Here is a 17569-nt window from a genome sequence, read left to right as displayed (position 1 = left end):
CTGGGCATCTCTTCCCACTTCTGGTTCAGTGACATCATGTTGGTCATTTGAAACTGGCCATCGTGAGCATATTTATGCCGTGGAAATTAGTAAACATTCCAAATCGGGTCTTTTTTTTTCTGGAGCGCCTGTTGACCACACCAGCCCAGCACCACCCTGGCCCAGGGCAGGGCAACAGTGGTTTCCTTCAGTCTCCTTCCGTAAACAGAGGTATTAACGCCCCCCTTGTTCTGACCTGGGAGCCAGACTTTATTTCCTCATCTCCAAGAAAGTGCTTTTAGTCTCAGTTACCTTGTGAGAGCTCAGCTCCCAGGAACATTGTAACTGTACTCATTACTCTGCCTTCCTGCTTTCTTTCTGGTCCATAACGGCATTTATTTTGGTTTTGAAGCTACCTCTGTCCTTTGATCTTCTTTTTCGTATTTTATGCGTCACGGCTCTAAGTTTGCAGAGGAAGAGGTACGTTAAGTGTTGAACATGCCGTCCTGGTCAGAGCTCCATAAACATTGTTTTTTCATAGACATGTGCTGTCTGTCCTATGGCTGTTTGTACAGGCCTCAAACTACTTCTTTCAGCCTTCTTCATCTCTCCCAAAGTCCTTCGCCTCGTCTCCCTCTCTCTCCTTGTTCCCTAGTGCTTTCCTGTGCTGGTTATGACAAATGGGTTAATAATGTATTCTATATGTGAGTTGTCCTTGAAAAGATTCTGGATGTCACATATGCTGCGTTCTTATTTATCATATACTGATAATGTACATTTACTACACAAATACACTGTTCACAGAAGAAACCATTGGAGCCCCCAAGTCACCTAAGTGGAAATCCTTGGCCCTCTAATGTCTCTTCCCTTCCCTGCAGGTGTCAAAGCTGTGTTCTCAGGTCATTACCACAGGAATGCCGGGGGCACCTACCAGGACCTGGACATGGTGGTATCATCTGCCATCGGATGCCAGTTGGGCAAAGACACCCACGGGCTCCGAGTCGTGGTGGTCACTGCTGAGAAAATCGTCCATCGATACTACAGTTTAGATGAGCTGAGTGAGAAAGGAATAGAAGACGATCTGATGGATTTGATGAAGAAAAAATGATTGCTGGTTATGATCTATTCGCTTTTCACTTCTACTATTTTTTCTTTTTGTCAGAAACAGCAGCTGCACACAACCCCTTATTGGAAAAAAAAAAAACTATACCAGGCAGATTTTTGAATTTATGTCCTTTTGCATAAATCAGAGAGCTGGGTCCTGTCCTAAATGATATTCAAAATAGAACTGCCTTCCCTTTAAAAAAGAGAGTGGAGGAGCCTGGAAATAAAAGGATAACTGACATGATTAGACTATCTCTGTGTGGGTGATTGAATCCCTTCTCCTAATGATTCTCAACTCTGCTTTGAATTAGGAGGTTTCCTGGTAGGTAGCACACGGCAAATGTCTGCCGATCGCCCTTTATCGCAACTTGATATCCAAGTGTGATCTTTGATAGTTCCTTGAACAAACTGTGTCTGATTGAATTAAATTGTGGTCATGACCCCCCAAAAGCTAGGCAAAACGAGGGTATTCTCCTTTCCTTCCTAACAAAACAAGTAACTGTGTCCTGTTACCAGAGCCACAGACTCAACTAGGAGCTGAGCAGCCAACATGTGCTGTGAAAGTCTGAGGCTTCTGCTACCCCTGAGGATGCAGTTGATTCAAGTCCAAGCTTGAGCTTAACTTCTTGGCAGCTAGAAAAGCCACCTTTACACGTAAATTGTCCGTATTTGAAAAACCTCATCCCAGAGACAAGAACCAAAGCCCTGAAGGGCCACCTCTGCCTTCACTGGGCAGCACACCTGAGCTCGTCCACAGTCACCTTCGATGCTGCAGCAGCGCCCTCCACAGGCTGACGTCTTCGTGCAGTTGGAATGCTCCCCCATTTATGAGACTCTTAGCTCTGCTGACTTTTGACAGAAGACATGGGAATTGATGCCGGGTTCTCAGAAGAAACCCAGCAGAAATTCCTGCAGGGCGAAAACAGTGCATTCAGCCACGTTGTCTAAATTGGCACCGACCCTGAAGAAACGCACGGGTCCGGTCTCCCTTGACCAAGGAGCGGGGATGGGTTAAAGTCAGCATTGTCTTTGTGTAATCCACTTTACTGCTACTCCTCCGCAGCTTCTGACCGCTGCATCCTTTCATCCACATAATCTTTTCCAGCAGTCGTCCTGGTGGACAGGGCACCTGGGTATTCTCCATCCTGCCAGGAAAACTTCACAGCGTTTTGCAGAAGCATTCAGTCATCCTAAAACGACTTTAAAAACCAACTGCTTACAAATGAACTGCAAAGTCCATTAAATTAAAAGACTTTCTTGTTAAAAAGTTTCAGTCAATGTAGGCAAACCATGAGAAATTAAGTAGAAAGATAATTGGATATGTAAATTCATGAGGAACAAAAGACAAGAAGTTAATTATACTACAAATCGGTGACACACCACAGCTCATTGTTATGTGGCGAGAAAATTAAAACTTTTCAAAATGAGAATTCTCTTGGTTTAGAGTTTTGCTGCGTTCTTGTGTTGTGTTGCTTTTTCTTTACAACAGGTGTGGATATGAGAACTCAAGGAGAGGATTCTTGAGGTACACTACGAGGCAGACCTCATAAGCCATGCACTTGAGGCCTGGGATGTGGTGACTTCAGAATCAGACAGCAGGATCCTGAACCAGGATTGTAACTGCAGACTTGGGGCTCCTGGGGGCAAATGGGAAGAGTTTAATCACAGTGGACTGATGGAGCCCTCTCTGTCACATTACCTGTGCAAAATGCTGTGGCACTTGGGTTTTGGGAAGGATATGGAGATAATTAAAAGTAATGGAAATGAAACTTCTAAGTTTTCTTCTCCAAAAACTTAATAAGTAAGGTAATTGATTTAGAACACAGCAAGAACATGCTAACAATAGGGAATCATATGAAATTCTCACCATTCTTAAAGTCACCAAACAGCAGTATTCTCCAGTGGTGAAGGGTTCAGAAGGGAGTCAGGGAATGGTTTTGGACAGTGTATCATTCTGATAATAGATAATTACCACTCTGTTCACTTATGAGTCCTTTTTCTTTTTGAAAAATGTATTTTTAAAAGAGTGCCTTATACTGTGATAAACAATAAAACACCATGATCATAAGTGCTATGGTTTGAATGTTTATTATGTGCTAAGTACTGTTTTAAGTCTTTGGCTCAGGGAGGTGGAACCACTTGGCCAAGGTCACACAGCTCACTAGTGGAAAAGGAAGGATTGCGATGCAGGCAGTCCAGTTGTTGAGCCTATGCTCCCTAACGTCATCCTCTTTCCTGGAAAATGTTTTTCACAGCTGAGAGGTTTGCACCTGCTCTTGGCAACAGATAATTCAGCACCCAGTGTTAGCCAGAAGCCCTGGGACTTCACCCCAGGGTTTGTAAAGCCTAGGCAAGGCCTTAAGGGCCCTTCTCTGACAACAGGTTCAAGGTGGCAAAGCCTGTCCAAGGAACAGGTTGTTCCAGGCAGAGGATTTTCATTGGAGGAGATTGAAAAACTGAACTGAAGCCTGATGGGCACAGCACACAGCTCTGGCCATAACAGCATGCTTCATCAGATGATGCTTTCTTCCTTGTTTACCCAGGGGGCAGGGACCCGGCAGTTCTCAGGGCAAGGAGTGCCACCTAATGCTCCTTCCTCCAATTAATCATTTTTACTTGGGGGCAAAAATAAGAGACTGCTAAAGAAGGAAGGTTATTTAAAGTGGTCTGTCAGGACGCAGAAGGGTGAGTTTGTGGACAGTGCGTGGGGAGATGATCTCTAGCCGTATTTGCTTTTTACAATAGGTAAGTTTATCTCAAGTCTTCAGTCATACTTCTCCTCAGATTGGCGAACAGGGCGGGGGGAAATCTAGTGAGTTTCATGGAACCAACAAACAGAACCCTTCATAATATCTTGATTTCCAGCATTGCAAGATAATCAGTCCCTGACAGAGGGTTACAAGGCCTGTTTAAGCCTGAACAATAAACCTAGGACCATTTGCCTTATGTACCTGTGAATGAGACCGAGTTATATATAACTGCAGAATCTATAGACACATAATGCAGTTTAATATCATAGTCTGTCTTCCGGTGTGAAATCTTTTGAGAAAAGGTAGCAGAAACATCATTTGCCTTTACTTGAACTCTTGGTACTTATCCCCCAAGTAGTGCCTGAGACAGATTTGCGCAGTCATGAAATTAAGTAGCAATATTGTATTGAGCTAAAGGGAAAAAGGGAGATTTAGGAATAAATTGTCAAGGCAAGTTCTATTAAAAGCTCTCTGCGATAGACCCCAGGGATTCCTTGTTCAGATAACCTTGGCGGTTTTGGTTGCACATGCAAGAGAGAGTACTTGACAGGTAATATTGATTTTTTATAACTTCGTAAAATACTGTCTTTGCCATTGGAGAGCTCTTAGGTATATTTATATATACGCACAATGGAAAATTTTTTCTTGAATATAATAAATGACTCCTAGCATCTTTTTAGAAAAGATTTTGCTGACGGAATTCTCTTTTTCCTTCAATGGATTTTATTTTCATTATTCTTTTTAACATTTGTGACTATACACACACACACACACACACACACACACACAAATATATACAAATTGACTTTTTCCTTTAGATAAAACCTAAAGGGACTATATAAGGAAAAAAAAACCTATGTAAATAAATTTAACTGACTGTGAATAATCACAAGTTACTTTTTACTATTCTGTCCTGTAATTTGTCTTTAAAAGGTAATTTTCTTCCTTAAAGGGGATTTGCACCTCACGCAGAACCAAGTCCAAACTTGCTATGACTTCCCAGGTCCCCTTGCTCTGCCCCATCCCCAGGGCTCAGCCCCGGCTCTGCTGACCACTCCACTGCCCTGGTCACTTGTTGTTCCCTCTGATGGGAATGGGCTAACTAGTATTGTGGCCTCAGCTCACAAGTTACTGCTCAGAATGGCCTGCCCTCTCCCCCGTCCGCGGTTATGCTCCTCATCCCCAGGCATCACCTCCCCCTCCCGTGTGTATTCTCTTCATAGCACATCACTAAGAATTTTGCTTGTTTCATGGTCTTTATGTGTATCCTCCCCACCCGGCCCAGAATGCCAGCTCCAGAACAGCAGGGACCTCGTCTGTCTCAAATGCTTAAAGTGAATTAATATAAAGGATAGCTCATCTGAGAAATAGAATGTATAAAAATAACCACACGGGAATTTCAGAACTGAAAAATACAATAACTGAAATTTTAAAATTCCCCATGGGGGGTTAATATCAGAACAGGGATGGGCAAACATGAAGACAGGTGAATAGAAATCACTCAATTTAAAGAAAAAGAGGAAAAGGGTTGGAGATAAAAGCCTGAGGGGCCTGCGGGACAATGTCAAAAGGTCTAATACACACATCATATGAGTCCCCCAAAGGAAAGCAATTATGGAGCAGAAAAATATTTGAAGAAATTAAAGTCAAAACTTCACATATTTGGTAAAAGACAAAAGTTTGCAAATTCCAGATGCTCAGCAAACACAGAAAGCATGAACCATGAAACAAAACATTGCCAAATTGGACTTTATAAAACATTCTGTTCTTCCAAAGACATCACTTAGAAGACGGAAGGCAATCCACCGGCTGAAAGGCTTAATTTGCAACACATTTATCAGATAAAAGGCTTGTATCCAGAATATGTAAAGAACTCTTACAATTCAATTTTTTAAAAGGTTAATTAAAAAATGTGGGCAAAATATTGGAACACTTAACAAAAGAAAATCTGTGAATAGCCAACAAACATGAAAAATGCTCACTTTCACAGCCAACATGGAAGTACAAATTAAAACTACAGTGAGATGCTGTCACTCACTAAAATGGCTAAAGTGGAAAAGATCGACAATATCAGATGTTAACAAGCATTTGGTACAACTGTGACACTGCGACTTACGATGAGAAATGTATATATTATGTGTGTGTGTGTGTGTGTGTGTGTGTGTGTATATATATATATATTTGGTCTTCATCCCTGTCCCTGGCAGAATTCCTAAAACCTGTGGAATTTCCTAAGTGCTAAGAGAAATGCAGATACCTTTAATTATTCATAACAAGTTTATGTTAATGAGGCGACTTTTGGAAATCTGTGGAACGGGGCTGGTTGCCAAGGGAACCAGATTAGAGGGTTGGAACTTTCAGGCCCACCCTTCCATCCTTGGGAGAGGGCCAAGAGGCTGGAGACGGAGCTAATCACCAACGCCCGGTCATTTAATCAGTCGCACCGAGGTAACAAAGTTTCCATGAAACCCCCCCCCAAAACGGGGTTCACAGAGCTTTCAGCGTGATGGCGCTGGGAGTGCGCCCCTGGAGAGGGTGTGGAAGCTCTGCGCCTTCCACATTCCTCGCCCTGTGCATCTCTTCATCTGGCTGCTCCCGAGCTGCATCCTTTTATACTAAACCAGTGGTCTAGTGAGTGAAATGTTTCCCTGAGTTCCGTGAGCCCTCTAGCAAATTCGCTTACTCCTACAGGGGCATTGTGGGAACCTCTACTCCAGAGCCAATCTCTCTGGTGACGACTGGAACTTGCACCTGAAGTCGGGGGTGGGGCAGCCTTGCCGGGCCAAACCCTTAACCTTTGGGATCTGATGCTGTCTCTAGGTAGATATTGTCAGAGTTGAGTTACATGCATTGTAGGCTGCCCACCTGGTGTTGCAGAATTGCGTGGTGCAGGGAAAGCCCCACACATCTGATAAGCAGAAGTGAAGTAGTCTGTGAACAGTGAGTGAACAAAAACCAGCCTTCTTCCTGTACACAAACTCCTCCTGTACATTCTTGGCGAGACCGTGAAATGGTACAACAATGTTAGAAAAGAGTTTGACAATTTCTTAAAAAATGAAACTCCACCGTATGACCCAGCAATTCTACTCCCAGGTATTTACCCAAGAAAAATGTAAACATATTTCCATGTAAAAATTTGTATATAGCAGCTTATTTGTAATAATAACCCAAAACTAGAAACAACCCAAAAATGTCCGCCAGGAACCGAATGTATGAGCAAAATGTGATGCATTCCTATAATAGGATGCTAGTTTGCATTAGAGAGGAAAGAACTTTTTGTTTTCTTTTGTATATATATATATTTTTTTTTGAAGTATAGTCAGTTTACAATGTTGTGTCAATTTCTGGTGTACAGCACAATGCTTCAGTCGAATATGAACGTAGATATATTCGTTTTCATATTCTTTTTCATTGTAAGTTACTACAAGATACTGAACATGGTTCCCTGTGCTGTATACAATATGAACTTCTTGTTGGAAAGAACTTTTGATACATACAAAAATCCACACATGAATCTCAAAGATTTCTTGCTGAGTGAAAGAAGTCACACTTCTTTCCATACATTTAAGTCAGTTTCATTGACCTAAAAGTCTAGAAAACACAAACTAACCTATAGTGACAGAAAGCAGATCAGTGGTTGCCTGGGATCAGGGATGGGGGGAGAGGCAGCCTCAAAAGGGGGCACCGAGAGACTAGCGGTGATAAGCGTTCTGTATCCTTTTGTGTAGCCGTCTCTCGGGTCTGTAATCTGCCCAAACTCATTGAACTAAACATCTGAAATATGTGCAGTTTAGCAGTTGAGAAATTTTGCATAAATTGTATCTGAATAAAGTTGTTTAGAAATCATTTTAAAGGATAGGGAATTATTCCGGCTTGGGAGAGAGCAGTGTTTTCCAAAAAAGCCTCAGTTAACAGCCAGGGAGGCGTTCCCCCAGGATAGGTGCTGTTTCCAGAGCTCTTGTGCCTCCAAAGTGAGGCCCAAGTTGAAATCCAGGCTCTTCGGTTTGACCGTGGCTGTGGGTTCTCTAGACCATCACACATGTGATTCCCCAGCCCCAGCTTAGCACAGAGAACCCCAGGACCCCTCATGTATTGAGCCTTCTAGCTTGGCTCCTTGGAAGCAGATTTCTATTCCTGAATTCCTAGGAGAGCATCACTGGCGATAATTACGAACAGTGGTGAGAATGGGCGTGGCCTTGGGGGAAGGGAAAAGGGAAGGCAGGGAGACGGACAGCAGGGCAACGGTCAGTATGTCTATAATTCAGCTTCAGAAAGAAAAAAGAAACTGCCTTCCCGTCAGTAAGGGAGGGGGTAGCGGGGCCAGGGGGAAGTCAGCTAAATGACCAGTCATTCTTCTAATTGCTTCTCATGTAGGAACTCACTGAATGTTGAAAACAACCCTATGCAAGTAAGTACTTTTATCACCCCCCACTTTACAGATAAGGAAACAGAGGCACAGAGACATTAAGGAACTTGTCCAAGATCACACAGCTCATAAGTGGCAGAGCTGGGAATCAAAACCCAGCCATGGGTTTCTGTAACCCATGACCCCCACACAGTACCAAGCCTCAAAGTGGCCGGCTGGCGTCTGGCACAGAGGCAAGCATCCAGCCTCCTGCAGCTGAAGGGGTGGAAACAACACACTTATCCCTTCAGCTGCACAGGGAGGACCATGTTACCCAACAGGACCCTGTCCTGTCCTCCGACACGGAGGCTCTTCTGCACATCTTGGAGTCATAGCCTGGAAAGCAAATTCTTTCCATCCTAAAATTATGTCTCCTCTGACATGTGGAACCGAGTCGATCTCTTTAATTATTCAGTGCAGTTAAGTACTTTTTCTCTCTCCAACAAGTTCTAGCAATAAAGTCACATTCCCCCACAGACCTCCAGCAGAGGGGTTTCTGGGCCAGCCCTACTCACCTACGGAGACGCTGCAGCTCCTGGCGCAGATGAAAAGAAAGTTTCATTAGCCTTATTTACTTCTCCTGACATTAATTGGCCAGTGGAGGCTAAGTGCTGATGTCATGTCTCATTAGCGGCGGCCTCTGCCCTCGTGGTTGCGGTTCCCCGTCTGGCTTGTTTGTGTGCATGAAGCAGTGTCATAGGGAGCGTCTTTATGAACTAGCTCTCCTACAGAGACGCTCTAATTATCATTTAAGAAAACAAGCTTTTTGATGTTGTGGAGACAGTTCAGCAACATCTCCCCAGCAGGGCTGAGAACTGTAACATCCTTTCGGTGCGTGATGTGTTTTTCTGAAGGTGGTAACACCAGCTCCTGGAGAACTAGACACTAGGAGCTCATCTCTGCTTCTCTGTCCCGGACACCTCGCCGATCCTGGCTCAGGTTGGGTCGTTCAAGGGCTCTAAAGCTAATGATTTGCTTTGGGATGAATTTTGCCAAGTCTCAGAAATTCAAATCAAAGCATCAGTACAATCATTGTGCCCCTGGGTATGATTTATTGTCATGAAATCAAACCCAGCAGAAAGGAAAACCATTCAATGCCTACGGATTAGAGCAGATAAAAACATTGATGGATACTGATAGATTTCACAATGCGCTTTTGTTTAAAATGAAAAAGAGCAAGGGACTCGTTTGAATTCCCCAGTAGCAGGATTCCACTGAGCTTTGAAGAGGTAATGATTTTTAACAAGGTTAATTACAGTCAGGGGGTCTGTAGGAAAGAAGCCGTGTACCACCAGAAGATTGAGGTGGCGCGTTCCAGGTTTTACATGGCCTTCCTGACTCTTTGGGTCAATCCCCAAGCACCCCCACTGTGTTTTCAGTCTCTTCTCTGAGCTCTGACTACCCCTGTCCCCTCTGACTTGGCTGACTGAGCTGTCCCCTCACCCATCCCCCCCCCCAATTGCCTAGAGACTGCGTGCTCCCAGTTACCCAACATGTAGTCCAAACCACGCTCCCCCGTTGCCTCGCACTCATTTGTGTATCTGTGCGTCCAATTCTTGACCACTAGCTCTGTGCTGGGGCTAGACCTCATGTCTCATTCTCACCGAAATCATCTCCCAATCTCCTGGCAACTCATCCCTCTTTTATGGAAGGCTTTGGGACCTTATTAACAGTCTCTCTGTCCACCCCAAATCTAACCTTCACCCAGGGTGACTTAGTGGCCACGTGAACCACCCACATACCACTGACGTCTGTTGCTTATACCTGCACGGCATCCATTGCCCTTTCTGATTTTACTTTGGGGGGGGGGTCTCATCTCCCCTACTTTAGTCTACATTGTTTAGGTAAAGTTGGTTCCATTCTGGGCTTTGCCGTGGTGAGGAAAGAAGTGCATGTGATGTATCAGAGTGCCATGTTCTGGTGCCAGGGTGCCAGAGAGGGCCAGGTAACCCAGGAGGTTAGACCAAGGAGACATAATCCCAGGAATCTTGCTGGAAATAGTGGGAGGAAAGACTCTCTTTCTTCTAGGGGCCACACCAAGGAGAAAACCTACCTGGGAATGAAGCTAGAGCAGAGAAATGGGGGAGAAAGGGAGAGAACAGGAAACAAGAAGTAAGGACTGAAAATGAACCCCTGGGTCCAGCCATGCCTGAAGCCCATCAGTACCTGATTGCTCAATTAAATGAGCCAAAAACGTCCTTTCTTTGCATAAGCCAGTTTTCTGTTGTTTGTAAGCCAAAAGAGGCCTGATTAATACACCATCCCACATGTTGACCTCACCTCCCATTTTCTTCTCCACTCTACCTCTGCAACTTCAGCCCGAGCTGAAGGGGATTATAGACCTGATGAGGGGGTGATGTGCCCTGGCTGATCAGGAGACAGCACAGACTCATGGAGGGATGTCAGAAGTTCAGCACTATATTATCTGGGGGGATGAGCCAGTGCTTCACAGACGCTCATTCATGACTCTCAGTAAGTACTGCAGGTATTTACTGAGCATCTGCTGCTCTCCAGGCCCTCTTCCAGGTCCCAAGACACAGCAGTGGGCAGGTGAGATGGACTCCCCGACCTGGATGTCCATTATGTAAACTGGCTTGTACGTATGACCGAAACCCTCATGCCATCATGCAACGATTGCCAAGTAGCCTCCCAGCCCTACTTGAACATGTGAAAGATGAAAATCCCTGGGTGATTTAATTTTGTCATGAGGTTGCCACTCGGGTGGCTTTTATCCTGCCAAATAGAATAGACACTTTAATATTTTTCAAAATCTTTCCTCTCTGCAGCTTACGAGTGGATGCCCTGGTTCACGATAAGCTATTTGATAGCATAACAATATTTCTCTTCATTGATATCTTTCGTCTGGGGAGAGCCAGATCAGTTGTTCTGGCAGTTGATTGTTTCAAGAGATGTCTGGATCTGGAAAGGAAATCCTGAGTGTTGTGCGGTGGACTGAATGTTTGTATCCTCCCAAAACTCAATGCGTGGAATCTCTAAGCCCCAGTGTGATGGTATGTGGAAGTGGAGCCTTTGGGAGGTAATTAGGTGTGGATGAGCTCATGATGTTGGGACCCCTCGTGATGGGTTTAATGTCCTTATAAGAAAAGAAAAACAGACCAGAGGCTAGTTCCTTCTCTCTCTCTCTGTCTCTCTCATGTGAGGAGGACACAGCGAGAAGTAGCCATCTACAAACCAGTGAAAAAGCCCTTACTGGGAAACCCACCACACTGGCACCCTGAGACTTCCAGGCTCCAGAACTGTGGGGAAATCCATTTCTGTAATTCTAGCCAACAAGTCCACGGTGTTTTGTTTGGTGGCCTAGGCTGAGTAATACATGCTGTGATAAGAAATTATCAGTACGAATCCCCCAAACACGATGCTGAGTGAAAAAGCTTTACACGAAAGAGTATGCATGGTATGTCTACTACGTGATTCCGTTTCATGTGAAATTCTGGAACAGGCGAAACTGATCCAGAGTGAAGATAAGGACAACCGTTGCCTCTAGGGGTGGGGCCAGGAACTGACTGGGAAGGGGCATGAGAGAGCTTTCTGGGGGATAACAATATTCCACATCTTGATAGGGGGTTTAAATCGCACAGGTGTATGTATGCCTTTCTCAAAACTCAGTGAATGTACACTTGAGATCTGCACATTTCATTATATGTAGATTGTCCATTGAAAGAGGTAAAAGCTGCAAAAAAACACATTGGACTCTCGTTAATGCCATGCATGCTGAAGTGTTTAGGGGCCAAATGTATGAAGGATGTGATGCCTGAAATTTACTTTGAAATGTAACAAAAATCAGGTAGATCAAAGTGTGGAGAAAGACAGGGATGGGTGGCTAGAGACGTGATAAAGCAAATAAAAGCAACACATTAAGGGTGGAATCTAGGTGGTGGGTATGTGCGTGTTCACTGTAAGACCTTTACAGCATTTTGTTATATTTGAAATTTTTTATTTAAAAATATTGAGGAGAAAAAGGTATCAGAACTCAAATCTCTTTCACCCCCACGAAGGAACTTAACAGCTGTCAGTGGGCAGTTCTGGGGCTGCAGGCTCTGTGCTCTGAGCTTTACATACAGAGCCTATTTCATTTTCATAAGAGCTTATGGAGTCATTGCTCTTACACTGAGCTTACAGGTGCAGAGGATAACTTGTCCAGAGTCTGCAGATGATGTATGTCAGAGCAAGTATTTAAACCCCAAAGTCCAGTGTTCTCCCCACTCTCTTCTCCAGCCCACAGCAAGAGTAGGAACTGGCTAACCCTGCCTCACTGTCTTAGTTCAGGCTGATACAACCAGTGACCACCGACTGGATGGCTTAAACAACAGACATTTATTTCTCACAGTTCTGGAGGCAGGAAAGTGTTTACGATCCAATCAAAACATTTTATTTCACTGATGGGAAACGCGTCAGAAAGGTGATGGGGCTTACTCAAGGTAATTCAGTAACAGGAAAAAGCAGAAGGAAAGAGAAACCAAGTTGGCCTTGAGAATCCAGGGTTGTGGTTTAAATGATGATAAGACCAGAGAGGAAAAGAAAAGAAAACGAGGATGAGACAATCAGGCTAAGATAAAACACACACACTCCCTCAACAAGAAGATCAAAAGGTTACTGGTAATTTGACGGGTGGAGAGTGTAATTATAAAGCTGTCAGAAATGGCAACCAGGGTCAGCCCCTAGACCGATGGGTCCCTCCATTCCTGGCAGGGATGCTGGGGGAGGGCTGAGGGAGAGCTGCCAGCCCTCCTGACACTCTGGGGAGGGTGCTGCTCCACGGCCCGCCTCCTTTCTCTGCAGGGGAACCTGTGGATTCCTCTCCAAGACAGCCAAAGCCTGGGACAGCCCGCCCCACCTCCGCTGCCACATGATAAAAGGCTATTTCCAGCATCCCACTGTCAGCCACACATTAAACAGAAGGGGTCCTTCCCTTTCCCGTTGGTAATGACCCCCTCGCCTCTGAAGGGGTGGCTTTTCAGTGTCTTTCTGGGGAAAAAGAGAAGGTGACTCACATCTCACAAGCCTGAAATCATTGGTTTCGGGGCAAATGCCTGTGGATAAGGGTAAATACTTTCAAGTGAATCCCTCCGTCAGTAGTCTACATTTATCAGGGAAGAGGCAGATGGCACGAGGTTTTAAAAGGAAAACAGAGATTAGAACCAAATATTCCCGTCACATCCTGGGTTAGACAGATCATTAAGGGGGGGGCCAAGTTCTACTGATGGTTTAGGGAAGAATGTGTAATTCTGAAATGTTAGAGCTAGAAAGATGCTGGGAGAAAATCTACCTCTAGTGATGGCCGTAAGAGGCACTCTTACCATCGCTTCCCCTCCAGCCCCGTGCCAGACATTCATAATCTATCGCAGCACTGCCACCCTCCGAATTCTCTTCAATGCCTTCCAAACATTCATTGTCAATCATAGTGATCACCCTAGATCTGAATTGCCTTATATAGTAAAATCAAGGCAATATTTTAAATGCAGTTCCTCAGTCATGCTAGCCACATGCTCAGGAGCCACAGATGGCTAGTGGCTGCCACGCTGGACAGTGCAGACCAGGACATCGCAATCACAGTGGGAAGTTCCGCTGGACAGCGCCGCCTTGGATCCATGTTTCCCAAGTGTCGGACATTCGTGTATCTTCACACCGTTTACTGCACCGTTTACTCACTTTAAGAGGTATCTCTTTAATAAGGAAATTTTATGTGACCAACTGAAATGGGGGAAGCCAGGAGCACTTCCTATAAAGAGAAGGTAACAGCAGGCATGACCATGCTGGCTCAGAAGCCATATTATGTAATTTAATTCTCTCAAGATCCGGTTGCTTCCAGAATGCTCTGGTCCACAGACTGGCAAGTTTGGCAGTGACTGGGTAATGGTTCTCCAGTATCAGTGTTCTCTCTCTCACCTCTCAGCCCCCCTGCTTCTAAGTGAGGCTCCGTGGTGGTTTTGAACCAACTGAACATGGGAGGAAGGGACCACGCAAGCCATTCCCAGGCCCAGGAATCCTCCACGCTACTTTTCTTCCTCTGCCCGCCGGCTGGATGCAGAGGTGAAAGGAAGTCTCCAGGGCCTGGGGCTTGGTGGAGCCACAAGATGGAAGGAGGTTGGGTGCCTGAGTGACTGGGTGGAGCAGGAAATAAGTCTTTATTAAGTCACTAAGTTGTTTGTTAGAGCAGCTTGTCTGATTCATCCTGGCGCCTCCACCACATGCTGGAGGGTTTAAAGACACACCAGCCCCCAGCGGTGGCTTTCTCCCTGATGCAAGCAGAAAGACTGAGGAAGAATTCGACATGAAATAACTCTGTCTCTAAGTGACTGGATGTTACTGTATGCCGTGAGGGTAGGCCACCTAAAATCATGTAACGTATCATGAGAAATTTGTTTCTGCCCCTTGGGTGGTGCAAGCCCCAAAGTGGAGGAAACCTGTCCCAGAGGAAAGGCTGGGCCCCAAAAGGGCAAGAGATGTTGTGAACTTAGCTACTTAGTTGCCAGGTTGGGGTTGTAATGCGTGACCTTGACCCTTGTTCCAGTGCCCTTTCACTATCACTGCTGTGTCTCAAGATCAAGAAAAGGGAAAATCAGTTCTTTGAGTAAGGACTTTCGATGTTGAGCTCTCATAAAGAAAAGGCTAAGTGGTTATTTTAATTGTCTTGCTATACAACATGGGCTCTTGGAGAACAGAATATTGTCTTGTCGGGTTAGGAGAAATGTGCCTTTAGCATACTTATCCGATTGGCTAAGTGTATCTCATGATGTCAGTGAATTTAAGGGACTGCTTTCTGCCTGTCCTGGAAGCTACTGATTCCCTTTCGGTAGCCTGTAAAATGATGGAGTAGCAAGTCTTCAAAGGTAGTTCCCAGTGGCCCATGCCTCTCAGTGTTCAGACCCTGCATAGACCCCTCTCCTTGAGTTTGGGGTGGTCCTGTGACTCATTTTGACCCAGTGAAACATGGCAGCAGTGACAGCGTGCCAGTTCTGGGTCTGAGCCTCCAGAAGACCTGGCACTTTTGTGCTTGTGGGGATCCAGTCATCAGGTAAAGAAGCCCAAGTCATATGAAAAGGCCACCTGAGGAGAGAGGGGAGAACACCAGCCTTCCAGCTGTCCCCTCCAACACACCAGGCACGTGAGTGAGGCCATCTTGTCCCAACCACCGTAGCCACCGTCTGATGGCAACTGCATGAGACCAAGTGAGATCAGTTGAAGAACCACCCAGTTGAGCACAGTGTCCCCACCAAATTGTGGAAGATAAAGAAAAAGTAAATGATATAATTTGCAGTTAACCGAGGAGGAAAGTGAGGCAGAGAGAGGTTCAGTAATTCCTTGAAAAACTGAGATATGAAGTCTGCATCGTTATTAACAGGGGAGACCGCTCCAGACATAGGAACTGTTATGTGTAAATGGCCCATAGCAGGAGGGAACCATGTCATTCAAAGAACAGAAAGGAGCCTCTGTGGGGACAACGGCCTTCGATGAGGTTGGCAGCACCCAGTAAATCGGTCCAGGCATGAGCATGTGGGTTCCAGGTACTTTTGCTATAAGCATCCTTGCCGCAGACACTTTTGCTGAGGCAATTTTTCTGCAAACATTTTCACTGAAAAGCTAATAAGGCAATTTTGCCGTAAAAGACAAAATAACAAAAAATAAGAGAGGGACGTTAAAGGGGACATTATGAAACATGAGAAATAATTAACAAAATTAAAAAGATTCCATTGCAAAGTACAAAATATTTGAATACATTTAAAATGTGCATTGATTTCATGGCAATAGTGTGCAAACGACTGATCTTTTTTTTTTTATTTAAGGATTTTTATTTTATTAAACAAACTTTATTATTATTATTATTTTTTAATGGAGGTACTGGGGATTGAACCCACAGGACCCCATGCATGCAAAGCATGTGCTCTACCACTAAGCTATACCAACCCCCCCTAGGTTTTATTTTGTGGGTTGTACCAAAGCATCTGTCTTCCAAGTCTTTTGTTCATAGTATACTTTTTTTTGCTCGTTGATTTGTTTCCCCGTTTAGCATCACACTTTTTCACTGAAATTTCTTCCTTCGTTGAGAGGTTATCAGGTTCCAAACACTAGGGTTCATATTTGTAACTGAGCTTTGTAATGTGTTGTAAAAACTTTCTACACTGCGTCCTTGGCATATTGTCACACATCCACTGATGGACGTTCTAAAGTTCTGTGGGACACGTGGGTTCAACTCTGGGCCTTCTAGGGCGTCTTTCTCTCCCCTTGTACTGTGTTTCAAAACAAGAAACCAGCTCTTGGGGCAAACCCTCATCTGCAGCCCCATAAATCCATCAGTTACGTCACAGACTGGAAGAGGTGATAATGAACTTCAACCACTTGAAAACCGAACTGCCAGAACACCCTGTCAACAGGTTATCTTTCACGGCAAAACTGCCTTATGGCCAACTAGTTGTGTGGTGAAAACTTCGTGGCAAAAATGCTTGAGGTAAAGAACCTTACAGTGAAAATACCAGCCCGGGGGCACATGACCCAGCTCTGGCTAACGAGATGTAACAGGACGTCTGCTGGGGCTCTGCGGAAAGACCGTCCTCCCTGGTTAAAAGAAGGATGTGTCCCCAGAGAACCTCTCCCTCCCTCCCTGCCCGCTTTTGGGCATCATGAGGTTGTGGTGTTTACGCAACCCTCAGAAAAAGGTAAACACAAATTGCAGAGAAACTGCCCCAGAGTCCATATTGACATCATCCAGGGCTGAATTAAGCAGTTTTGGAACCACCTACCCCTGGGGTAGGGGCTGCTCATTCAAGGACATAATAAATGTCCTTGTCCTTTGGACCACTTGTAGCCAGGCATTCTGTTACTTGCGGCCCGACAACTGTTGCACCATTTTTCAGAAGAGAACTGGAGGATCGACCAGCAGGAAACACACAGCTGGCATGCCTGCCAGTGCCCTCAGCAACCCTCCAGCTCAGAAAAGCCCATGACCTAGAACTTGGTCCAGGGCCAGAGGAGGCTTTGTGGGGATCCCAGGGTCACGCGTGTCTGGCCCACACACACTCCAGCATCTCTCAGCCTCTAAATGGGCTGTGGCCCTGTGATGCCACCCACCATCCGTTGTTTGAATTTTGAGAACTGTTCCAGCAGATGATCAAATCCAAGGAGGGGGTCCTGGGAACCTCCAATTTGCAGCCACGTCGGACAGAAGTTGCGGGGAACCTGGAGACCTACCACTTGTGATTGGTGTCCAAAGTGTGTGTTGGGGGCAGCCTCGTGGGATGGGCCCTTTAACCTGTGGGGTCTGCACTAACTTTGAGTAGTGTCAGAGGAAGGTCGTGGGGTATCTGGCTGGTGT

General features: G+C 45.2%; 1 protein-coding gene and 1 non-coding gene across 4 annotated transcripts in view; one reads left to right on the top strand and one right to left on the bottom strand.

The window, feature by feature from the left end:
• CPPED1 (calcineurin like phosphoesterase domain containing 1) overlaps positions 1–17569 on the top strand; it is a 182231-nt gene that overhangs the window by 108889 nt on the left and 55773 nt on the right. For 2 of the 3 annotated variants that reach the window (XM_045521722.2, XM_010961729.3), the window contains one exon: positions 858–3151. The exons of the other annotated variant lie outside the window; for it this stretch is intronic. In XM_045521722.2, the coding sequence (XP_045377678.2) occupies positions 858–1087 (230 nt within the window). In that variant the 3' untranslated portion in view covers positions 1088–3151. Of the gene's footprint in view, positions 1–857; positions 3152–17569 lie in introns of those variants that run through there. 3 annotated transcript variants of the gene reach the window in all.
• On the bottom strand, positions 16091–16167 carry TRNAA-UGC (transfer RNA alanine (anticodon UGC)). The gene has a single exon. It is a non-coding gene; the product is annotated as a tRNA-Ala (tRNA).

Source organism: Camelus bactrianus, chromosome 18 (genome assembly GCF_048773025.1).
Source record: "Camelus bactrianus isolate YW-2024 breed Bactrian camel chromosome 18, ASM4877302v1, whole genome shotgun sequence".
Taxonomy (NCBI): domain Eukaryota; kingdom Metazoa; phylum Chordata; class Mammalia; order Artiodactyla; family Camelidae; genus Camelus; species Camelus bactrianus.
The sequence above is the reverse complement of the archived record's forward strand: the minus strand, read 5'-3'. Positions and strand labels throughout refer to the sequence as shown.